The 26,697-nt window shown below is 41.4% G+C and overlaps 1 protein-coding gene across 1 annotated transcript in view; it reads right to left on the bottom strand.

The window, feature by feature from the left end:
• Positions 1–7,990: 7,990 nt before the first annotated feature.
• Positions 7,991–26,697, bottom strand: part of hla-a (major histocompatibility complex, class I, A) — a 93,247-nt gene continuing 74,540 nt past the window's right edge. Inside the window, exons 6-7 of the mRNA NM_001113065.1 lie at positions 13,589–13,636; positions 7,991–9,615 (exon numbers count right to left, since the gene is read on the bottom strand). Of these exons, the coding sequence (NP_001106536.1) occupies positions 13,590–13,636 (47 nt within the window). The 3' untranslated portion in view covers positions 7,991–9,615; position 13,589. The remainder of the gene's footprint in view (positions 9,616–13,588; positions 13,637–26,697) is intronic.

The following is a 26,697-nucleotide window of genomic DNA, read 5'->3' as shown; positions in this document are numbered from 1 at the left end:
GCGTTGGTTGGTCTTTGGGGTGCTGTGCCGCTAGTCTGACCGGGGTGCCAGGTGTGTGAGACTGAGCAGGGGACCCTCTAGACAGCCACGCCTAAAGTCACGTGCGTCTGAAGTGCCGTAATCGTGACAGATGACTTTTTGTAAGTGCATTTCAAAATACTGGTGTCATTTTAAATATTTTTTTACATTATTTGGGTGTCCCACAGTTCTCTCCTTATGTAGTTTTCAGAGGGTTGTTACCAGGAGATATACATTAGAACACCCATATTAGGTTTATCAAGAGACCAGAAAAAAATGGTGTAAATCCAGGAAAATATAAAATCAGGTAAATGCATTATGATCACAAAAAACAGTGTAAAATGAGAGAAACTTAAAATCAGAAGTTGAGGTTTCACTGTATTTAATTGTAACAGAAAAGACTGACTGTAAAGATAGTGTGATAAAATGTGTGATAAAATATATTTTCACACATAAGTACTGTAATCTGTTATATATGTGTTTGAGCAAGTTTTAACACAAAAGTTAATGATGTTTGTTAATGAATAGGCCTCATTTATGAACACAAAAATATGTACCTGGGCAGTAACTTATAGCAACCATCTTTGATCAGCTTCTTTCAGCCAGCTGCAATTCTGCAACAATGAATGCAGAATTGTGATTGGGTGCCATGGATTACTGCACTGGTGCCTGGTATTCATAATTGTGCCTCACAGTAGTTTGTTTAAAAAGATACTACATTATATATTTTCCCCTGTTGCCAAAGGTCACACAGGCCAATATTTATATTAAGGCACCCAAGGACCTGTGCCTAGGACAGCAGGCTTTTTTTTGGGGGGGGGGGGGGGATGGCCCTATATAAAAGTTTTTAATTTAAAAAAAATAAAATAGGGGGTCGGGTAGCTTGCACAAAATATGCAATGTTGGTGTGTGTCACATTGCACGCATGCTGTGCATGACATCACTCCATTGGTGCGTGTGATGTAACGTGCATGACGTAGGGGGTGTATGTAGGTCTGGTGCCTGGGGTGGCATGGGGCCTAAATACAACCCTGAGGTCACACATACAGCACTTCTTCCAGACTCTTTTCACTGAAAAAGAAAAGTAGCACTGTTAAATAGTAAAGCGGTAGTTCCTGCATATCATTATGCTCTTACCTGTATTCATGGAATTTAATGTAAGGTGACTTAGGGAAGCTACAGGGATAACCCAGAGCTCTCACGGTATCCTCCCATATGAATGGCCATTAGTGGCATAAGTTACAAACCCAATTATTTTTTCAATTTATCAACTGAAAATATCTTCTGTAGAATTCTTGTTCTGTAGAATGCAACCAGAGATGCACATTTTAGCTATTTTATTTTTTATTATAATTTTTTTCAATCTTCCAATTTAAGTTTTTTTGAAAATATAGTATGTGTATATATGTGCACATTTGAAGAGATTGAACTTGATGGATCCAGTTTAACTATATAACTAGTCCAAAATGGGGAGCACACCATAAGTAAGAAACAATACCTGGGTGCCAGAGCTTTAAACAAAATATAGAAGGTAAGAATGATGGCAGTCACAGGGTTTTTATAAAAAGGAAAATGAAGGCAATGGTGGATGCAAAAAGGCAAGGTTTTATTAATCCTACGTTTCAGTTCCTTACTGGAACCTTCATCAGGGAAACCAAGGTAGTGTGCAAGCCAACGCTTAAATGCACATTTTGGCGCCAAAGGTAGCGTTGCTAGGTGACAAACCACAAACAAAAAAAGTATATACATTTAGAATAAAATGAAAACATATATATACAAAATTAAAGAAACTAAATTATGTGCCAAGTCTGTGTGCAGATTCATTATGAGGTCCCACCGCTGTTATCCTCCCAGGTGCCACCCAGCACGTCGCCTCACTTCAGCACTCGCCTCTCCATTCCAAACTATGTATCTATATACTATATACATGTTGCTATAGCAATGCTCACAACCATTTAGTGCCATTTTTGGGGTTTGGGTATTTATGTCTGACCTCATTCTGTAACTTTGATAAAGGTGGAGACTAAACATTTTAATTAAAGGTTGCCAAAGGGGCACATATTTCACCAATAAGGTGGGTGATATTATATTAATTTGATTGTTTGGCCCAGGGCCAAATGACTTCAAATCACTTTGATGGGATAAATGGTGTCAGGCAAGAACCCTATTAACAAGCCAAGGCATTCCTTGTCCCAATGGGATTTTTAAACCTGCCTCATCTACATCTGCCTGATGAAGGCACCATACACAGTCTGATAAACTGCCAACTCAGACTGCTTGCAGCTTTCATTGGGCCGTGTATGGCCACCTTAAGAGTTTGGACAGCACTGGCCTACCTATCTTCATACACCAACAGACAATAAAGGGCACATAAAGGACCAACTGTAGAAGCACTCACCAAGTAGAACAGGTGGTCCAGGTGCTCAAGATTAAGACCCTCAGCTCGGGAAGCTGATATCTGTAAATCACAGACATCATGGCTTATAGGCATGCAAAGGATCCACAAGGGTCACAAAAAGTAAAAATATAAAACGTCTTTATTCAAAACTACATTAAATTTGACAATTTATATGTTCTGTCATGTGATAAACTAAACATACATTGCATGTAGCATATGAAACAAACAGATATTTTGTCCTATGAAACTACACTTGTAGTTAGCTGGCATTTGTAGACTACTGTTGAGTTTGCCAAGGTTAGCCCAGTCCTGCCAGCAAACTACGAATAACCAATTCAATTAATTACAGATTTCATCCCCCCCCTCAGGTACTATCCTGTATATGTTCTAAAGGCTGAATCACTAGCTGAAATTAAATAGTTTTTTGTAACCTTGCATCTATAATATACCTATTTTTTTTGCACTTACTTTATTTCTTACTTTTGTTCATTTCTAGTTAGTTACAGTGGAGCCCTCATGCGATTACATAGCTGGGAAACAAACTAATGTTGTGCATCAGTGCCAGTGCGAGGGCATGCCTAAATATCTGGCATCAGTACCAATTCATCTTACTGCATATAATGTGCTGGTATGGTAAATATAGACTGCACAGGACTCTGGACTCTATATTAGGCAGGTTCTGCATTACCTCGCTGAGCCACTTGAGACCTTGGGCATCCAGCCCTAAACATTATATTCACCCCTCTTTGCTCCATTGTTCAGACTCGTCGCCTCCTCCTTAGAGATGTAGCGAACTGTTCGCCTGCGAACTAATTCGCACAAAAATCGGGTGTTCGCAAGTTCGCGAACTTTTAGCGATGTTCGCAATTTTGGGTTCGCTTTAGCTGGAGCCAAATTTTGAACTCTCACCCCAGAGCCAGCAGCTACATGGCAGCCAATCAGGCAGCTCTCCCTCCTGGACCACCCCCGGACCACTCCCTTCCATATATAAACCGAAGCCCAGCAGCCATTTTACATTCTGCCTGTGTGTGCTTGTTGAGTTAGCATAGGGAGAGAGCTGTGCAGGGGTTTGAGGGGCAGTTTAGGTAGCTTTGCTGACTAGTAATCTACTTTCTACTGCTCTGTTTGTAGCTGCTGGGGACAGCTGTCCTGCTGATCTCATCTGCTGTAACCCAATAGTCCTTGTAAAAGCAGTTTATTACACAATTTTAGAAATGTAGTGTGATTTCTGCCCTTTACAGCACAAAACGCAACGCTGTGTCAACAACGTATTTTTCAGATAAATTTTTGCCCTTGATCCCCCTCCTGCATGCCACTGTCCAGGTCGTGGCACCCTTTAAACAACTTTAAAATCAGTTTTCTGGCCAGAAATGGCTTTTCTAGGTTTTAAAGTTCGCCTTCTCATTGAAGTCTATGGGGTTCGCAAAGTTCGCACTATTTGGCAGAAGTTTGCGAACAGGTTCGCGAACTATTTTTGTGAGGTTCGCTACATCTCTACTCCTCCTCCCTTAGTAAGTTAGAAGCAACCCCTGGTTGCTTGTTCATTAAGCCCTTTTTGTGATCCTGTGACCGTACCTGCCTGACTCCTGCCTGGTTCCTGCATCTTTACCTGCCCGTGTTCCTGCCTGACCCCTGCCTGGTTCCGTTCGCTTCACCCCATTCCTCCTTGCCTGCTGCCAGTCCTGACCCTCTGCCTGCTTAACGGACTTGTATTGTTTGCCGCCTGCCTCTGACCACTGGCCCGTTTTATGGACTTTGTATTTCTCGCTCAATGCTTATAATAAATGTCTCTGCATTTCAACATGCCTTATACTTATCTACAACAACAGTACCCTTTATATCCATATTACACAGCATATAGGCTCCTACCTGCCAGCCACCCACCTGTGGCTGTACCTGCCAGCCACCCACCTGTGGCTGCTCCTGACACCTAGTCGGCCACCTGGCCCATGCACCATCCCCCGCCTCGCATGTGCACGCGCTTGCGAGCACATGTGCAGTTCCGCCGCATGGGGGTATAATGACAAGTGGCGGAGGCCAAGGATATGCTGACTAGGGGTAGGCAGGAGAGGTACCTGCCTGGTGCCCCCCTATAATTGCGCTCTAGGCAGGTGCCACTTCTACATACTCCTAGTTCAGGCCCTGAGACTGCATTTGACTGTATATAATGTGCCTGGGATGTCAGTACCCACTGCCCTTTTCTCAATAAACTAAAACATATTTAAGATAACTGATCACACGCACAAATGGATGAAACCACTCAGAAGTGCATGTATAAATACTTTTACATCCTAAGCATTTTAGGGTGAAAAAATCACCCTCACTTTTGCACGGTATCCCACGTAAGTCAGTGTGAAACACAAGAGGTAGTTGGGAGGTTCATTTCTATGCCAGCAGCGAATCCACCAAGTCTCACATCAGCTTAGATCAGTCTATGTATAGCCCATCTATAGCCTCCCCAAACAAAAAAAATCACCCTCCACCTATGCTTTCTAAAATATTGAACCAATTGGTATGTTCCTTATATTGGCATCTTTTCAGGAAGAAAAATGATACCTTCCTTTATCTATTTTCTTATATCTTATAAACACTGCCATGAGTTATTTAACTTCCAAGCCACTAAAATACCTGCCAGGTCTCTACTCTATCTGATACAAACCGAATAGAGTGCTCAGTACCTTCTGTACAGTTCTTACTATATCTATCAATTTCAACCTTAAAGAGCAAGGAAAGGCTTCTACTATAGCCCTATCGCCAACTTTATTTTTTTAAATAATGCTCCCTTCTCCCAAAATAAGCCTTTTAAACTTTCCTCTGTTTTTGTGCTGTCACGGCAGCCATCTTGGATCTATTGTGCACCAGCTCCCAGCTCCAGCTCCCCCCAGCATCGCAGCGACCAAACCCCCCCCCTCTCCCCGCAGCACTCGCCTGTGTCCTAATGGTGCGCGCTCATAGGGGCCAGCTCAGAGGGTAGGGGAGCGCGCCTGCTTGTGTCACTAAAGAGAGCAATGCGCATGCGCCGCCTACATTGTCCTGGTCGTAGGGTCTGTGCAGGAGCGATGCATTATGGGAATCCTCTTTACCCAGCTCAGCGTTTTTTTTTCCTGTTTGGCTTCTGAACTTCTGAATGATCGCTATATGGGGAGACTTAAGGGCACTAATGAGACAACTGAAGGTATGCCTGCAGCTTGAGATTAACTCTTTATTATCCTTTCCTTCTCCTTTAATGCCTATATATAACCTGCCTAACTACTAGTTGATCCAAAGGAAGGCAAAAATCCCCATCTGAAGTCTCCGCAGAGGGGAAAAAAAATCCTTCCTGACAAAGATGACAATTGGACCAGTCCCTGGATCAACTAGTACTAAGAGCTATCTCCCATAACCCTGTATTCCCTCACTTGTACTGAGAGCTATCTCCCATAACCCTGTATTCCCTCACTTGTACTGAGAGCTATCTCCCCTACCCCTGTATTCCCTCACTTGTACTGAGAGCTATCTCCCATAACCCTGTATTCCCTCACTTGTACTGAGAGCTATCTCCCATAACCCTGTATTCCCTCACTTGTACTGAGAGCTATCTCCCATAACCCTGTATTCCCTCACTTGTACTGAGAGCTATCTCCCATAACCCTGTATTCCCTCACTTGTACTGAGAGCTATCTCCCATACCCCTGTATTCCCTCACTTGCTAAGAATCCATCCAGCCCCTTCTTAAAGTTATATAATGTATCAGCCAGCACGACTGATTCGGGGAGGGAATTCCAGAACTTCACAGCTCTCACTGTAAAAAATCCTTTCCGAATATTTAAATGGAACCTCCCTTCTTCTTCTAAACGGAGTGGGTGCCCTCGTGTCAGTTGGGAGGACCTACTGGTAAATAAAGCATTAGAGAGGTTATTATATGATCTCCTTATTTATTATTTTCTATATATACAGTGAGGAACGTAAGTATTTGAACACCCTGCAATTTTGCAAGTTCTACCACTTAGAAATTATGGAGGGGTCTGAAATTCACATTGTAGGTGCATTCCCACTGTGAGAGACAGCATTTAAAAAAAAATTCAGGAAATCACATTATATGATTTTTAAAGAATGTATTTGTATCCCTACTTGCAAAATTGCAGGGTGTTCAAATACTTATGTTCCTCACTGTATATTACATACATAGTTATCATATTACCTCTCAAGAGCCTCTTCTCCAGTGTAAACAGACCCAACTTGGCCAGTCTTTCTTCATAACTGAGACTTTCCATACCCTTTACCAGCTTAGTTGCCCTTCTCTGGACCCTCTCTAACTCAATAATGTCCCGTTTGAGCACTGGAGACCAAAACTGAACAGCATATTCTAGATGGGGCCTTACCAGCGCTCTGTAAAGGGGAAGAATAACCCCCTCCTCCCGTGAATCTATACCCCTTTTAATACAGCTCAAAACCTTGTTTGCCCTTGCAGCTGCTGCCTGGCATTGCTTGCTACAGCCAAGTTTATTATCTACAAGGACTCCAAGGTCCTTCTCCATTATAGATTTGCCTAGTGCAGTCCCATTAAGGGTATACGGGGCTTGCATATTTTTACATCCCAGGTGCATGACCTTACATTTATCCACATTAAAGGGGACATATACCATACATTTTTACAATTCACTACACCATGTAAAATAATGTAAAATAGAAGTAAGTGCTTTTATTTTAATACCTTTGTGTTCAAATATGTCCATAACTGCTTGAAAAACTTTTTGCAAACTTCTGGTTTAGACTCTTCAGTATGTGAGCTGCAGGCCCTGAATGACTTCAGTAACAGAGCAGCAGCTACTTAAAGTGCAGTGAATATACATAGGGTGGGCGTGACTTTGCGATGTCACAGGCAGTCTATTCATGCTCTGCTCATGCGATCGCTCCTCTCTCCCCGTCGTCCCCCAGCAGCACAGGTAGCAGAGAGACACAGAAGGAGGAAACTGGGAGGGGTTTTCCCTGCTACAGTTGAGTAAAGCCTGTCAGTCAGTGCTGTGACCACTTCCTGTGGGAGACTGAAGTGACACTCCCATCTTTCATTTCGCTCTGGCTTCTGAGTTGAGAGGTTGTCTATGCAGCTCTCATATAATGACAGTTTTGGGAGGTAAAATGCTTTCAAAACATCTTTTTTTCTGCATTTCACATTTTAAGGGGAAGGTGAATATTATAACTGAATATGAACTTTATATAAAATGTCTCCTTTAAATCTCATCTGCTCAGATTGCCAGTTGGTCAAGATCCTGCTGCAGGGATGTCACATCCTGGATATAATTGACTGGTCTGAAGAGTTTTGTGTCATCTGCAAACACTGATACATTACTCATAATACCCTCCCCTAAGTCATTTATGAACAAATTAAACAAAAGTGGACCCAGTACAGAACCCTGAGGGACCCCACTGAGAACCTTATTCCAAATAGAGAATGTACCATTAACAACCACCCTCTGTACCCGATCCTGTAGCCAGTTTTCTATCCATGTGCAAATGACTTCACTAAGACCAATAGACCTTAGTTTTGAAAGCAGTCGTTACTGTATGTTACTGAGACAAAACGTTTACAAAATATTGTGTATTTATAGAGATTTTATTTAGAATTTATTCAGAGAAAAACTTACAGCAGGCAAATTTTTAAATTCAATGAAACTGTTGCTTCTACTCCTGTTCACAAGAAAGGCTCTTGGTTAAGGTTTCTATTCAAAGAAAAATGTACTCTGATGTTAATTGGAAATTTTCTTTGATTCCTAAAACATAAATTTTCTGCATAAGAGGAACTTTGATATTGCTTTCTTTATGAGGATACTTTCCTTAGACAACATTAGACCAATCACTGTTGTGTTATGACCGCTATATGTGGTTCCACTGAAAGTGACATGGTGTCTCCCATCATGATGGGCATTTCCAGTGCCATAACTACATATTACTGGGCCCCACAGCAAATTCAGTGTAGGGCCCCAGACATTGGTGAGTTAACTATTCTACTAAGGTCTATTGAAGTCACTCATTACTTAGAGCCCTACTAAGCCCTCTACACTCTTGCAGGGTCTGCAAGACAGCCCCCACCCTAGGCACATGCTTCTTCTGCCTACCCTTAGTTCTGCCCTGGTTCATATCCAGAACAACACCACTGTATGACCCACACTGTGACCTCTGTACCACATGTGAGCACCCAGGCTTCAACCCCCCAGCTTTTGAATTGTAAGTTGAATAAGAGGTGGCATCAGCCCCAGCTATAAATTTTCTCAAGGGTTTTCATTCTTTCATAATGTCAGCCATAGTAGGGAACATTTACTTTTATCCTGGACCAGTTACTGAACAACAGTTCCCTCCAATCCACTGACAACTGTATAGAGACGCAGAGAACCAAAGTTTCCAGTTCTACAATCCTGGAACTTGTCATGCCTGGAAACAGAAGCAGTAAGGAAGGGGTTTGTTCAGGAATTTCTAAATTTGAAAAATGGTGCTGAGAGCTGTGTATGACATACTCCTGAAGAGGGCTTGTTAGACTTTAGGGTGTAGAAAAAACATGAGCACTGAAAGCTGAGGGCATGCAGGAGAGAGGAGGCCAAGTACTGGGAGGCCATGAATGCTATAAGGTAAGGTGCTTGCATAATTCCTGTATGCACTGGTTGGACAGATAATTGAGCCAATTGAGCAGAAGGTTACATGAAATCACTTGTAAAATAATAATAATAATAATAATAATAATGGCAAATATGACAACACTGCCAATACAAGATACAGTAGGTGACATTCCGTGGGAGTTTATGAGAAGAAATATGAAACTCAGATGCCAGTTTGGTATTCTGGGTAGAAAAGGAAATTATACAACTGACGAACCAGTTTGTTCTTAGCTTTATACAATCCCTGCAAATGTAATCAAATAATTCTACCATACACTGTGCTACATGGATAAGTTGCACATGTTTTACATTCATTTTTACAATTCAAAAATCAAAAACATTTAAAACTTAAACAACATAAACCTACACCCTTATATTTAAGCAATATGATCACACCAGAATGCTGAATATTGAATGTTATAACAACCCAATATTTATGATGAAGCAAATTAAAAACATTCCTTTCTATAATGGAAATATATTTTAGAACAGAAGCAAACAAATCAAATCAGGTTTCTTGTCTCCTCTACTTCCGCATATTTCACTGCTTCTTTCTTAGAACACGTCACCCTGAAAAGGGAAAAAAAAAACAATGTTAATATTAAGTCTCTTGCCCACATATATTGCTACTCACATGTTGTGTGGATATAGCACCAAGCATAAGAGACAAGACAATGAGAAGTAGTAAGGACCAATAAGTGATATGATGTTAATAAAAGAAGCAGGAGGCTATCATCTCAAATCAAATGCTGCAAAATTGAGGGCCTGGTTCTTTTATAGCGGCTCAGTTAATTTTAAAAGCCCTGGGCAATTAAAGGGTTAAAAAAAATACCTTTGTAAGCAATAAGCCATCCTCACCAAGAAAGAGCTCCCGGTGCAAGCAGCCATGCTGGGACATATAGATGCAGGTTCATAATGAGTGATTGCCCCAGCTCGCTCCTTATATGCATGCATGTCACCAAACATGGCCGCCAGCACTTAAAGCTGGACAACTACATATATTACACAGTACTATAGTACAGACTGGAAGAACTCACTCCTACTCTTGGCAGAAACTTACTAATCACTGACAGCAAAATTAAACCCTTTTATTTAAGATCTCACTTCCCAGAATATATGTAATTATCTTAAAATGTCCAAGACCCTTGAAGGAAAACGTGTTCAGCACCCACATTCTGTGCATGCCATTCTCAGCACTTAGATGCACATTTATTAGTTTCCATTTTAGAGGGAATGAAAATACAATCCCGTATCAAAAAAGAAACAAATGAGTGTTTGTCCCACAACTAAAGGGTTTTTTTTTGCACCAGGCAACAGCATTTTAAAGAATAGTTGACCACGTCGCAGACAAAACTTGCACAAAAAACGAAAATCACATTGTTCTATATTAATAAACTGGTAGTAAAATAAATGAAATAAAGTTGATTGAAATCTTCAGAGACATTTCCCAATGATTTCTATAGAAACTCTCCAGCTCTTACTTGCTGAGTTTTTTCATGTGAATCTTTGCAGTTTTTTTTAACATGTTGTGACTATTTGAATTTTCAAAATAATATTCTTGAGTATTTTCCTCTCCATTTTTGTTTTCAAATTGGGAATAATGCAATCTTTATATGTTGATAAATCTGCCCCCTAGTTTCCAGATGTAGAGGGGATCTAATAACATTCAGATTTTCATGATTTGTTTGGTATGTTTTTATGAAACTATGACTAAACTCATTTTCACAAATGGCAGTCATTTACTAAAGAATCAAAACTGAAAAAATGTTAACAAAAAAGCTGCGGAAAAGTCGAGAAAACCGCACCTTTTTTTTTTTTTAATTGTCGCATGATAGCTGCAACTTTTTTTGTATTGTTGCACAAAGGCCAGCATCAAAAAATCCTAAAAACCTCTAAAACCACAATTCAAAGAAAGATCTTACAGTTGTAAAAGGGGTATCTGCCATTGGCTCGACATAATCAACATATTTTAGCCAGTCAAAAAGCCCGACCCCAAAAATGTGCCTTGGTAAATGTCCCCTCAAATGTTGAATTTTAATCAAGTTCAGTCAGAAGGTTTTAGGTCAGTCCTTTCTGATTAATCTGGTTAATTTTACATTGCCGCTTAATTCCTTTATTAAGAGTCATTCTGTTTTATATGTGTCTTTACTGAAGACTTTTACTGAGACTTTTAGTTTTACTGCTTGTTCCTAAAGAGTGCAGAGTGAATTCTTGTGGGGCAGACAGTGTTGGTTTGGGTTGTGTTGGTGGTTACACAGTTTCTTTGTTTTGGGAAAATGGCAAATGTTTATTCCATCTCCTTCCATGCCTATCTTATAAGGAGGCCACCCCATATGTCACGCTTCGTCCCCCAGGAAAGGCAAGCACTTCCAGGCAGTAATGCTTTGCTATTCCACCAGGCCTTTTCTACTGGCCTATTCTTGCCCAAAGCTCATAAAGCCCTCCTTCTAGCCTACCCCTATCTGCTCGGGTCCCTATTCTGTGGATGAACCACTGGGAAAACTATTTCCCTCTACCCTCCTTGGTGGGACAATAGGCGGCCCTTACTACCTAACCCTGACACCTAGTGCCTGCTCAACTATCAGCTGCCCCGTTCTGACCTCTCCTTACCCTGTATGCTGTTCTTCCTCTCTTCCAGCTGGTCTCTTCTTGTGTTCTCCCATAAAGACCACTAATTCTGGGTGTGGTACCTTTTATACATTCTGTCCCACACGCTTGCTTGGACTGCCGTACCTGCTGCCCACCTAAGTAACTTACCCCAGGGGCTCACCAACCACATAAGTGCACCAGCAGCCACTACCCATACTATGCTTTATACAGTGCATGAACAAGCAGGGCCATCTACTTTTACCTTAGGCAAAAGTAAAATTGCTGAAAACTTTGGGCCACACTCACTTTAGCAATAATTACCTACAGGGGTGGACCAAGCCGACCGGGCGCCCTAGGCAATCCGGTTGGCCACCTCGCCCCTGCATCTCTCCACCCCCCACCCACCACGTGTGCACGCGCATGCACAGTTCCATCAGGTGGGGAGTGGGGAGGAGGGAGTCATTGCCCCCACATAATAACAACCGGCGGGGGCAGGAGAAGGGAGCGCGGGCTAGGGGTTGGCAGGAGAGGTTCCTGCCTGGCACCCCCTAATCAGTGCCCCTAGGCAGGTTCCTCTTCTGCCTACCCCTAGTTCCGGCCCTGATTACCCAAACATGCCAGTATAATCACTATAAAAAATGGATGAGAATATTAACCCCAGAAATGCCGATACAATAATTACAAAAAATGGCTAAGCAGCAAATTAACCTCAGACAAGCAAGTAAAACCACTGCAGATATGACCAATAAGCACTCCAATAACATCAGATATGCCAGTAAGATCACTGCAGAAATTACTTATATGCGCTCTATTGGCAGTCATGTCAATATGATCACAATGATTATCTTTGTTATTTTTCTCACCTTTGAAATATAAAAAATATTTTCTGCACTATTATGCAAGTTGCAGGTGGGGGCCCAGGGACCGGGGCCCACTGGGATTTTTCTTGGTATCCCAGTGGCTTAGGCCAACCCTGCTCTTGCTTGACACCCAGTACTTTTAGACTCCTCTTGTAATCACCATGCCTATTTACTCTACCCCTTCAGTAGGTTAATAGACAGAAAAGCCACTCAAGACTCACCCCTCTTGTGTCATAAATAATCTGTGCTGTTTCCTCCGCTCTTCATAAATAAACATTCCGTGCAAGCCACAGTTAAGGACATATCTCCTGCACTCCCTTAGTGCGTCACAGAATTCCCCAGGTGCTCCTCTCTCTGCATACCCCTTCCCTCGACAGAGTAAAGATCAATGAGCAGCACTCCGGAGTAAAAAGCCACTAAAACTATATTATGGAAAGGCTGCAGACATGGGCCTAACGCATTTTCGGGCATAACACCCTTAATCATAGGCTCACAAAAATTAAGTCACGTGGCTTCTTATTGATCTTTATTCTTTCTCATCCCTTCACTACTTCTGTACACACAGAAGTGCTTTACCAACTTGCATTGTCCCTATCTTACCCAACTAAATGCATGTTGACATCTGCCAACTTTCAGGTTGACTCAGTGGGGTTAATTATCAACACTGCATGGAAATGCATGATTTAATGCAGCCCTGTTTTTTTCTATGACTCACTGTAGCACAGGCAAGGACTGGTGACACTGCCTAAATTATACCAATCTAAGCTTGATCTCCCCCTTTAAATGCAAGGTCCCCTTTACAATCTTAAATTGCATTCCATTTATTTTCCAAAGGTGGAAAATAGTGTCTGTACTGGTGTATCACTTGTGCCTAGTGGCAAGAGCAACATTTTATAGTTAGTGCTAAAATGGTGACATTCTATAAAAAAAAATATTACATTGAGGGTAAAAACCACTGTATATTGTTTAATTTTTACAATTTATTTTCAGTGTTCTAGATGCTTCTTGTTATTTTTATGCTATATTTTAACTATCATGTGCACCTTCTTGGTTGAATTCTTTACCTGTGGCAATCGCACAGCATTTTTCCTTACCTTAAGCTCTAGCAACAGATGAAGCAGGAGAATCATTACTTGCAGTTTCTAAAAGAAAAAAAAAGTAAAAGCAATTAACAGAGTGTTATTTACATAAATAAGTTAGTGAGCAGACTATTCTTTTGTATCTAGGATTCTGGATTGAAATAAGTTACAGGTAACACTGGTAAAAAACTGACAGCATGTTTTGCCGTTACAAAGAAGATGCTGTCTGGGGAAGAATACTAAAGCAAATAAATGTGGTGATGAAGATACTAACTGGTTATTATTTTAACTCCTTTATCATGTTTTAGTAGATCACAAAAGCTGTGCAATATGCATGTATACAAAGCATGGAAAAAAATCATACGGCTTAAAGGACATGTAACCCCCCCCACACACACACACACCAAAATTAATCAGTGAAAAGCCTCTTTGAAATCTTTCAATACCTGCCACACTGGTTGTCCAGAGGTTAAAAGTTAGCCTGCAACATCTCCTTAATCACTTAGATTTCCTTCTCCTCCTGTAACCCACTCGGCCCCCTCCCTCAGGAATTTGCTTTGGCTGTTGGCTTGTGGGCATGCTCAGTTGTTCTAAGCTCAGATTACTAAACACGCCCTCCAGTCTAGCAGCCAGTAAAGAGATGGCATTGCTGGTTCCCATAGAAACTCAGCTCTAGCTGTCTGCTTCAGTTTTCATCTCCCGAGCTCAGCTTTACCATTACAGTGCTCAAACAAAGCAGAACTTTTATCAGAGACAGTTGTGCCTGTGTGAGCCTGTATTCTTGATGAAATGCATGCTGAATAAGGGTCTGTGTGTGTGTATGCTGTTTGCAGATCTAAATGTATCTGATTATGTATCAGAGGAAAAATGGCCGCCAGGTGAAAGCTGCTATTTGCTTTAGGAAAATGTGATGGTGCTGGTAAGCGGAGGGGATATATGCAGTACAAATATTGCCATTTGGGTGGGGGAGATGTGCCCAACTGATATACATTGTAGGCAAATGTAGGCTTTACATGTCCTTTAAAGTGTGATGGCAAATCTTCTAGCTGTATAGCAGCATGCACACAATTTGAGCAACTTGGTATCTTTGACACATTTTCAGAATTAAAGGGTAGAAAATTATTAATGCAGAGCACCACTTTTTGTAACTAATAGCTGTGAAATAAACATATGTACATATCAAACTACTTCCTAGAAAAGGAACATTACAAATTGAGCTTAATGAACCACATGCATTGCCAATCTCAAATGTGGTGCCTCATCAATACAACCAGAGGGTTGAAATTATAGAATTTAAAAATACTGTAGATTCATCTTTTCCTAAGAAACTGGTATAAGGGAGTAGGGTTTGGGATCTAAGATAACTGAGCACTTTTCTATTTTGCTTGTTAAAGAACAAGGAAAATTTGAAGATACGAATAATTTAGTGCTTTCAGCATAAAATATAACATATTTGATAGCATTTAAAATTAAAATAAATGAGGAGTTCATGAGATCTAAGCTCAAATTCACTGGTGATTAAATACAGATTCATTAACTCAATACGGTTATTGCTCTATCTCCAGTAGCCTTGTAAATTCATTACATCATCAAAACAAATTCATTATATAAGAGCAAACTCCGGTATCAGGTGCGCAAGTGCCAAATTAATATATGTACACACTATATTACAAAATCAGAGGTTAATCCAGTTGATAAGTAGCTTGCAGAGTGATTTGAATGAAACAATCACATCACGTGATACACTGCCATTCCCTAACCCCAATTTGCTGCCCTACAGTTTGCTAACCCACCCAGCTGTGTACACGCGTTAGTGACCTGCACAATTAAGACACTAGTTAGTTATGAAGAGAAGGAGCATGTAAGCAGAGTCCCTTCTTCTAAACAAACCCGCTCCATGTGAGTTTTCAGTCAGACTGATTGCAGCTATCAAGAGCTGCATTAATAAGTATTAGTATAAGTATAAGTAAGGAAAGTGCCGTTTTACTACATCACTCACTCGCCTAAGTACCGATTCTATCTTAAAAATGAGGCTATCATGAACCGCATTCTGATAGAGACAGACGTGAACACTGCCTTCTTAGTGTGTGGAAATGGCTTCCCTAGGCGTCACCCATAAAAACATGCCCAATGCGTTTTGTCACAATCTCGCATGACTTCGTCAGGGGCTATCATTAGTCAGACCTCAGATCTCTGGGTATATATACCCTACTCTTAATGATGTGTGGTTACTATATAGACGATCTTCCATTACTTACAGTGACCTCTTCAGGCTGCTAAATTTATATTCTTGTTCTACTTTACACTGAGCAGAGAGGAGTATAGCAAGTCATGAAAAATAATAAACCAATCTATAAAGTATTCATAAAGATGCAAAATAACTAAGTATTTACATTATTTACAAAAGTACATGTGAATCTTGATCATGAGTGGTGATCTACAAAAATCATGATCACCTCTAATTTTTTGATATGAAGGGGGTATAGGTGAAACCTTCATTTAAGCCAAATGGAGATCTAGTTCTTAACCTATATATCCACTGACACTCTTTTCTCAGCAACATTTTATCAATGTCACCTTTTCTCACACTTAATTTGACCTTTTCAATTCCAAAAAAGGAAACTTCTGTGACATCTGAAAGATGAAAGTCACGTACGTTCCGTAGTTCCCTTAACGTCTTGCCTATATACATTTTAGGGCAACTACATACGCCTGCATAGATTACACCTGAAGTGCGGCAATTAATAAATTGTCTGATACCATATACATGATCAGAGTCTGGACTGGAAAAGATTTTCATTGGTCTCATATATTGACATGCTTCACATTTGTGACTAATGATGGTTTGGTTGGTAGTATCTTTTGTAAATCATTATCGCCTTTAAAAGAGAAGGAAAGGCTAGTAAAGAGTAAGCCGGCAGGAGCGGGGATCGAAGCGGGTGGGGAGGGGGGACTGGCTTGTGCTTTTCAGCAATACCCCATACAGACATGCTGGACAAGATGGCGGCGCCGTTCACTGAAACAAGTATGTAAGTTCTAGTATGTGTATCTCTGTAAATCTTTCATTAGGCAAGCCAGAAATATAGCGATTTTATACAGCAATAGTAGTACTATTTAATAGTGTGCTTAATAGATTTTGACTTTCCTTCTCCTTTAATTACACTCCAAAATTTTCAGATAAAAGATTTTATATTAGACCACTGATTGTTAAAAGTACCAATACACCTAATTTCTGGTGGTTGATTACTGCCCTCTTGAGAAATCCCATGTAGCAGTGAATCTCGATCTGAATTAAACATGCTCTTTTGAGGCATCGTCTAGGATATCCTCGCTGTAAATATCTTTTACGTAGATCAACTGCCTTACTTTTAAAGTCATTAATGTCCGAGCAATTTCTCCTCAGCCTCAGATCCTGACCTACCGGAATGCCTTTCTTTAAAGGCGTAGGATGGAAACTAGTATAGTGCAGTAGGCTGTTAGTTGCAGTTTGTTTACGGTATACTTTTGTCTCTATTACCCCTGTCTCACCACTCTGTAAAAGCAGATCCAGAAAGGGTAATTTATCTGCACTAAACTCACTCGTAAAATGTAGTCCCAAGTCATTATTATTCAAAAGAGTAATCATGCTGTGGAAGTCATCTTTGTCCCCCTGCCATATTATCAAGATATTGTCAATATATCTTTTTCAAGAATTATTTTCGGCAGATAAGAGTTTATTTCTGAATTAAGGACAAAATTGTACTCCCACCAACCTAAAAATAAGTTGGCATAGCTTGGTACACAGGCACTTCCCATTGCTGTGCCCTTTATTTGTTGGTAAACTTTAATGTCAAAGAGAAAATAGTTATGGGTAAGTATAAAGTACAAAAGTTTTGTTAAGAACAAAACTTGCTTTTCATTATAGATCATGGTGAGAAAATGTCTCACAGCTTGAAGTCCCTTGGCATGAGGGATACTCGTATAGAGTGCTTCATCGATGCTCGCTAAATAACAATTGGAATCAATTTTCATGCCTTATAGCTTTAAGATGATATCCTTGGTGTCTTTCAGATAAGATGCTAAATTTGAAACTACGGAGGCTAAGTATGAGTCTAAGAATTTGCTCACTTTCTCTGTGAGTGAGTTGTTGCCTAACACTGTAGGTCGTCTACGCACGCTCTTTTGTCAGAAGACCGAGCACCATTTACTTATAGTCTAGTTTGTTCATTATGACTACATTACCACCTTTATCAGCTGGCTTTATCTCTCACTGTTTTGGGATTGTAATCCACCCCACCTTGCAATTCTTCCAGAATTTGCAGAGTGGGTAAATCATCCCCAGTAAGACCAATTTTTCTCAATTCTCTATCCTCTATATTTTTTAAATATTTATGCAAAGCAAGTTTATGGGCAAACAGATTTATGTCTTTGACCCACTCAGATTTGTTCAAATTTTTATTCAGAACAAAATTTAAACCTCTTTCCAACAGTTCAATGTGATGGTCATTCAGTGGAAATGAGGATAAATTCATAATTTGTCATTTATAATGACCCTTGAATGGCGATAGCCCCAAGTGGCCCAATCTCTCAGTTTTATGTTTGATTCCTTTACTTGTGTCTCCTCTGTAGGTTCCCCTAAAAAAAGAGACCTCCTTCCTCCTTGGTTTTTTACCTCCCATCTTGAGAATCAATCTAGGTATGCCCTCATCACTGTCACTAGTTCTATACTGATCCTCATCGGATGAAGAATCATTCTCAGAGGCTGAGTTATAATGTTTTTGGGAGGCCATCCTAGTGAGTTTCGCATACACATTCCCCGTCTCATAGTCCGTTGTGACCCTAGAGAACTTTTTCGGTTTCCTTTCCCTCAGATATTTGCGGAAATTCTCTACTGAGGTTTTTAATTTCAACTCTAAAGTTTGGAAGGTGGAGTTGTCCTTAAATAGTTGTGCCTGGAACATTTAGTTAGTATACCATTTTTGTTCAAAAGTCTCACAGGTAATGTGTGATGCTGGGGAAACATGTATTCTTAATTCTCTAGGGACTAACCACCTCCCACCAGTTTCTAATTTGTTGTTTGTATATTTTTGTAAGTTTATAAAATATGCCTTTTATGTCTGAAGAGGATTCCAAGTGTGAGGGTGGTAGATTGGCTTGAAAGGCTCCATCTGCCTCTTTTTGTCACTCTTCCAAATTAATTGGTGTAAATAAGAAACCTATGATTAAGTGCTAGGTAAGCATGAAATGCGTTAGGCCATATTTGTCAGGGGTTATTTATGTTTCTTCTTCGTCCCTTCCATGTCAGTACGCATGGGCAGTATTTTTCCTATGGTGTTTTGAGCCTTTGAAGATATCGGACTAAAGGGCCATGGGTATGGATATGGGCTAGTGATAACTAAGCCTGAATCTGTATGAGTATGAATCTTCAGTCTCCACTGTGTGTTTGAAATGCTCAGTGCACTGAGAAGCCTGCATACTAATGAGCTAATTATGTCCCTCAGCTGAATGCTGTCTGGGTTCCTGTGGGAGTTGCCATGCTGCTGACTACTCACTGCTATCTGGTAAGGTGTAAGTGCTTCTTTAGGGCACTTTGCTATTGATATCTTTAGTTTTTTTACTGTAAGCCTGAGTCCTCTGTGCAGACACAGCAGGTATGGGTGCAGGTATGTGTGCTCATTTACACCAGGTGCTTCCAAGACTGTTCTAGGAGTTGCACTGCTGTAGCAGTATGGTATCCCCTTTTCTTACAGGGAGTCTGCACCTTATAACCAACCTTTCTCCACGGTTCTGACTGGAGTTTGCATTTTGCCTACAAGCCAATTTTATCCTGTAAGGTGTTTGTGTGCTTCTAGGCCTCCTTGCTATTGCTGTTTCATATTGTTAGCCTTTCTTTGTGAGTCGTGTCTACCATGCAGACTCTGCAGGTATGGGAGCTCATTATTACACTGGGTACATCCAGACTGGCTGGGAGTTGCACTGCTGTAGCAGTATGGTGTCTCCTTTTCTTGCAGGGAGTCTGCACCTTATAACCAACCTTTCTCCAGGGTTCTGACTGGAGTTTGCTTTTTTTACCTACAAGCCAGTGTTATCTTGTTAGGTGCTTGTATGCTTCTTGGGCTCCTTGTTATTGCTATTTCATATATGTAGAATTCCTTGTGAGTCAAATTTACTCTGCAGACACAGCAGGTATAGCAGCTCTTATTTCATCAGGGGCTTCCTGGTTTAACTGGGGTTTCTGCTGTGGCAGTGTTGTACCTTTTTCCTGCTTATTTTATTTTTGCAGGCCCTGGTTTGGTCTTTGATTTAAAAGGCAGTTTTTTCCTACCAGGTATGAACAGAGTTGTAGTTCAACAACTCCTTTTTCTTTCTGGTGTGTTTACAGGTATTTATTTCTGTCTGCTAGCATGATAGAAGCCAACATTGCTAAATGTCTGATTGCTATGCGACTGTCATTTTGCATGACTGCCGGCTTGTGATATGGCCTTTGCTTACGTGCCTGTTGGTCCTTGTCCTGGTTATGGCCTTTGGTCAGCGTGGCCGCTGGTCTTGGTCCCTGTTAGCCAGTTTTTTGCTATGTCTCTTGGCTTGCATGGCTGATGTTCCTTGTTTTGGGCTTTGCCTTGTGTGCCTGTTGACCCTGGCCGTGATTATGGTTTTTGGCTTGCTTGGCCATTGGTTCTGTCTATGGCCTTTGCCTCACTTGGCTGCAGTTCCTGCTTATGGCCTCTGGCTCATCTGTCTACTGCCTCTGACCCCTGGCATCAGACTTTCTGCTATAGACTTGGCTTGCTTGGCTGCTGGTCCTTGTCATTGACTTTGCCTTGTGTGCCTGTTGGCCCTGATTATGGTCTTTGGCTTGCTTGGCTGTTGGTTCTTGTCATGCCAGGCACCATATGGCCTGGACCTGGCAAAGGGTTAACCCCTATCACCATCTAGTCTCCTGCAGAGACCCTTAATTAAATAGGCATTTAGAGGCTGCGGGAAGGGGGCAACTCCAACAGAGGGAGCAGACTATCCGTATCCAGCCATTTGGTGGGCGGGAAACCTGGGGCTATTGCTTTCTTTGATCTATGATCAAAGAGGCCAACTGGGGACCCAGAGCAGCAGGGGGGGTGCAGCTATCAGAAAATATGGATTATAGAAATGGATCCATATCTTCGCTGCTTTAGGGTCCACATCCTCATAACTCACATAGGATTTATGAGGAGGCCCCAGGCTTCCCAATGATACCAAACAGGGGCTGCCTATACCCCTCTCTGAGCAGGGATGGGTTCTGGGGGACTGGGACATGAGACACCCCCCATGTTTGGTATCATTTTGATCGCCCCCATATGGGTTAAGACAAGCCCCTATTGTCATAATAATATTGGGTACTGGCAAGCACCAATATTATATGACCAGAAACGGGCAGGAGAAGTACAGCTCTCTACAGGGGAGGTCCTGTGACACACCCCCGGGCACTCCCTCCTCATGAATACAGTAATGAGGGAGGGTCCCAGCAGTAGGATAAAAAAGGGCACAGACCCAGGTGCCAGGCAACTCATATTGTGGGGCATCCATGTTCTTTTGGATTGTGAGTTCACCGTTTTTCAAGCTCTTGCCTCAGAGGGCACAGGATATTCGGTAACGTACTTAGGATTTCTCTGTGTTTTTATCCCCGTTTATTTTATTGACTGTTTTGCATGTATGTTTCTCTTTTGTAACATCTTTTTAAAACTGCACTGTTTACCCTGTAATATTAAATATAAAATTTAATAAGTTTAGTCCTTCGGCTCTATATCAATTCCCACGTAACTTGTATGACTGCTCAGGTCTAGAGGTGTACTAATTGTTTGGCTGTGTGCATGCTATTAGTTAGTGGACTGTCAGTAGGACAGTGTGTATGTAAATTAACCGTGGTTGCTGGTGTGTGTGTGGAAGTAGTAGAACTATCCCTCACTGCAGTAGGAAAGTTTGTGCATGAAATAGTTGGGTAATTGGGTTTCTATCACCTGTTAATGATAGATGGTGGCAGCGAATAGTTGTATTTGGGGCGGTGGTTTGTTTGGGGGTGCTTGATGTTAGTCTAACCTGTGTGAAAGGTGACTGAGTGTAACCCCTTGTACCCCGTCCCAGTGTCAGGCGCATCTGTGAGTGGCATCTCCGTGACAGTTCTGTTTAAGGCTTTTGCCTCCCTTGGCTGTGGTTCCTGGTTATGGCCTTTGGCTTGCTTTGCTACTGCCTCTCACCCCTGGCAGCAGAATTTTTGCTATAGGCTTGCCTGCTGGTCCTTGTTTTGGACTCTGGCTTGCTTGTCTGCTGGTCCTTGTTGGCTTGAGTGGCCACTGGTCCTTGGTTTGGCCGTTTTCTTTGCTTGGTCGCTGGCCCTGGTTCTGGCCTTGGCTCACTTGGCTGCTACCTCCGCTCTGGCTTTTAGCTCACTTGGCCGCTGGTTCTGGTTCTGTCTTTTGGTTTGCTTGGCCCTTTTTCCCAGTTCTGTCCTTTGGCTTGCTTGGCAGTGGGATCAGATTTTGGCCTTTGGCTTGCTTGCCCATTGGTTCCAGTTTTGACCTTTGGCTCGCTTGGCCATTAGTTTTGGTCTTTGACTTGCTTGTCCATTGGTTTTGGCCTTTGGCTCTAGTTTCAGCCTTTTGGCTCAGGTTTTGACCTTTGGCTTTATTGGCCTTTTGGCTCTGTTTTTGGCCTTGGTCTCCGGTTTGACCCTTAGCTTGCTTGGCCATTGGCTCCAGTTTTGACCTTTTGGCTTGCTTGCCCATTGGTTCCAGCCTTTGGCTTGCTTGGCCGTTGGCTCTGGTTCTGGCCTTTGGCTTGCTTGGCCATTGGCTCTGGTTCTGGCCTTTGGCTTGCTTGGCCGTTGGCTCTGGTTCTGGCCTTTGGCTTGCTTGGATATTGACTCCAGTTTTGGCCTTTGGTCCTGGTTTGTGGCTGATTTGACCTTGGTTTTAGCCTTGGTTTACTTGGCAACTAGCCCTGTTTTCTGTCCTTTGGCTCTCACGGAGACTGGCCCTGGTTATGAACTTAGGCTCATAGGATGCTGGCAATTGTACATGAGGCTGCCAGTTTTGTTGGTCCTTGGCGCAAGTGGCTGCTGGCCTTGGCTTAGTCCTTGGCGTATATGGATGCCAGTCATGCTGTGGTCCTTGGTGCAGGCATGTGGTTGTCTGCCTTTGATATGGTCTTTGGTTCATGTCAGGGTGTGCCTTGGTGCTTGTGGCTGTCTACCTTAGCTGTTTTCTTGGCATGTGTGGGTGCTTGTTTTTCACCTTGTATTCAACTCCTTACTAGCAGTGGCTAGTTTGGGGACAGGTTTCTTTGCAGTTACAGTATTCAGATACAGTATTCAGACTGTTCAGACAGTGCATCAGTGGTTGCAGGTCTTAAGTTCTCTTAAGAGTCATGTATTGCAAGCACAGTGCTAGCTTTTTACTATTGCTTGTGTGCTAGCTGTCTTTCACTCTGGTGTCTTGCATGCAGGGATGGCAACTGGCATGTCCACCAGTGCTTTACTTGGCATATTCACCGTTCCTTTGCTGGCAGGGTGTTTGGTTTGTCCACTGGTTGTTTAGCATGCATAGTATATGGCTCTTCTCTGACTTTCATGCAGGATGGCTAGCTGGTGCATTGAGTATGGGCTGGCTGTGCACCAGTCGTTTCATGCATGATTTCCAGTTGATTCCAGTCATGTTAAACTGGTTAGCTGATCTTCCATCTGCAGGTTGTGTACAGTTCCTAAACCTGGCCCTAACATTGCTGGTTCGGTAGCCTCTCAAAGTTGGTAGCTACAGTGAGTGGTAGGAAGTTGGGTTTCAGCCTGTCATGCTCTGTTACAGGCTGGAGTCTCTAGCTTGCTTGTGCCATAGTGGGGCTTGATGGCTAGTGTGCCCTTTCGCTGTTGGTCAGTTTCACTTATACGTTGCTTCAGATCTGTGCTTGGATTATCTTTTGCTGATCTCTGGTGGTTGTTGAGTTTGACGGCTGTCAACACCAATTTAAGCTGATACCGGTGTGCTTTGGAGCTAGATGCTTGTGGATCGCAATTATTTTTCTAGGGCCCCAGGTTAGTGCTAAGGATCGGGGGCATAGAGGCAGCTCTAGTGGATAATGCATCAGAGTTGTGGTTAACTGGTCGGTTGCTGCGGGGCTGGTAACACCAGTGAACTGCCCAGTGCCAGAGTTATGATTGTGACCGTTTTCTTCTTGTTGGCAGAGGATCCTCCCCAGCTGGGCTTGGATGTTTATGGCAACCGTAGTGTGGAAATCCCTCTGGTCCCTGAGAGGATTCTTGTAGCAGGGAATGGTCAATTTTTTCTTGTGATGCTTGATTTTTGTTTTTAGCATCCATTGATATTATTATTCCCACCCCTTATTTTTTAGGGGCATGGCTTGGTAGATCCCATGCGTACTGACATGGAAGGGATGAAGAAGAAAATGAGAATTTCACTTACCTCTTATCGTAAATTCCATTTCTTCTAGTCCCGACATGTCAGTACGGGGTTTTCCATCCCAATTATTTGGTTCTTGTATTGCTTGGCAAATGTATAACAGTGGTGAGGAGGAAGTCACATGGTCTTATAGTTAGGGATTAATTTTGATTGGCTTTGGTATATAGGTCCTACCGCCTAGCTGGGGGGGCAATACTGCCCATGCGTACTGACATGTCGGGACTAGAAGAAATGGAATTTACGATAAGAGGTAAGTGAAATTCTCATTTTTAATGGGTTAAAATAAAATTGTTAACTTTCCAGGGGCATTTTGAGACTTTTTCTTAGCTGCTATGTCCCTCTGTGATCACCAGGGGGTACTCTCGACATGCCACATGTTATAGTGTTTATTTTTCAGAATATTTTTCTTGTTCAAAAAATTTATTTTCTTGGAGTTTAGAAATAAGTAACCTGCCATCGGAATACCTCTCCTCTTTTACCAAGTCTCAAAAGTAGTAGGGTAATATATAGATTCTAATCGAAAAATATATATAGGGGGGAGCACGAGACAAAATGCAAAATTTCTGCAAAAAAAGTACGAAAGGGGCACTTGATAAAGGGCACGAAAGGGGCCCAAAACATGTCGTGTATGGCATAAAAATAAAAGCACTTTTTTTGCAGAAATTTTGCATTTTGTCTCGTGCTCCCCCCTATATATATTTTTCGATTGGACATTGGCTGAGAGTGCGGCTCTATTGCTGGGGGTTTGATGCATGAAGTCTGGAAGGCTGAGCGCAGAGGATTTATTTAGTCGAGTAATATATAGATTCTGTTGTGGTCACTTAATTTCTATCTAATTTATGTGTAATGTACTGACATTTAAACCATTAGTTTGTTATGACTAGTATTAATGGAATTAAATCCAAAGAAATCTTTGATAGAATAGCATGACTAGCCAATACTAGCTGTGATCCATTTGGCTTAAATGAAGGTTTCACCTATACCCCGTTTATATAAAAAAAATTAAAGGTGATCGTGATTTTTGTAGATCACCACTCACGATCAAGATTCACATGTACTTTTGTGAATAATGTAAATACTTAGTTATTTTGCATCTCTATGAATACTTTATAGATTGGTTTATTATTTATTATTTTTCACGACTTGCTATACTCCTCTCTGCTCAATGTAAAGTAGAACAAGAATATAACTTTAGCAGCCTGAAGAAGTCACTGTAAGTAATGGAAGATTGTATCTATAGTAACCACACATCATCAAGAGTAGGGTATATATACCCAAAGATCTGAGGTCTGACTAATGATATCCCCTGATGAAGTCATGCGAGATCATGACAAAATGCGTTGGGCATGTTTTTATGGGTGACGCATAGGGAAGCCATTTCCACACACTAAGAAGGCAGTGTTCACGTCTGTCTCTATCAGAATGCGGTTCATGATAGCCGCACTTGTAAGATAGAATCAGTACTTGGGCGAGTAAATGATGTACTAAAGCGGCAGAGTCCGCGCATTCCTTACTAATGCACATTGAGCGGGTTTGTTTAGAAGAAGCGACTCTGCTCTTCATAACTAACTAGTGTCTTAATTGTGCAGGTCACTAACGCGTGTACACAGCCTGGTGGGTGGGTTAGCAAATTGTAGGGCAGCGAATTGGGGTTAAGGAATGGCAGTGTATCACGTGATGTTTAATTCAAATCACTCTGCAAGCTACTTATCAACTGGATTAACCTCCGCTTTTGTAATATAGTGTGTAGATATATTAATTTGGCACTTGCGCACCTGATACCGGAGTTTGCTCTTATATAATGAATTTGTTTTGATGATGTAATGAATTTACAAGGCTACTGGAGATAGAGCAATAACCGTATTGAGTTAATGAATCTGTATTTAATCACCAATAAATTTGAGCTTAGATCTCATGAACTCAGATCCTGATTTATTTTAATTTTAAATGCTATCATATTAAATGTTTTATGCCGAAAGCACTAAATTATTTGCATCTTCAAATTTAATATTGGTGGCAGACACCATGTGCTTAGCTTAACTGTATCACAGCTAGTGTTGGCTATTCATGCTATTATATTAAAGAACAAGGAAAGCCTGAGGTGCCAATATGTTAGGTATCTCCTTGTGGATTCACTCACTAATTTTTCCCGTACGCTGGTGCTCCTTTAAGGTTAAAAATGTACCAGCCCTGGGAAAAGAGTAATACAGCATCACACTGCCATGTCTCTTACCAGTCCATAGCACCTCACACATATGCAATATGTGTGAATGAGTAATGTAAAATAAATTCTACTCAGCTGCTCATGTGCAACTCTAAGTCTCCTGGTGGAGCAATAACAATTCTTTCCCCTATTTATAATAAAAGATATAAAGTTTGCCCAAGTGCAAAAACCCATAAGAAGAGGTTTGCTTTTAAACAGGTGACCAGTAAATGCCATCAGTTAATTGGCTGCTATATAGACATGTAGTAATATTTGCACATTTTTATTAAATAACCTGCTTTTTTAGTTTAATATGGTAACTGGACTAGAGCATGGATCAGCATTATAGCATGTCACTTAATAGTAGTAATTCTGTATTTTTCACTAGATACCACCTCCCTTCTTGAAGCTGCACCTTTAGAAACCTCATTTTCTTTAGTAACTCTTACATGGACTTAACAAGAAGAATATTTTTAGTCATATTTCAAATGTCATGATCA

The sequence above is a fragment of the Xenopus tropicalis genome, chromosome 8, assembly GCF_000004195.4.
Source record: "Xenopus tropicalis strain Nigerian chromosome 8, UCB_Xtro_10.0, whole genome shotgun sequence".
Classification (NCBI taxonomy): Eukaryota; Metazoa; Chordata; class Amphibia; order Anura; family Pipidae; genus Xenopus; species Xenopus tropicalis.
The sequence above is the reverse complement of the archived record's forward strand: the minus strand, read 5'-3'. Positions and strand labels throughout refer to the sequence as shown.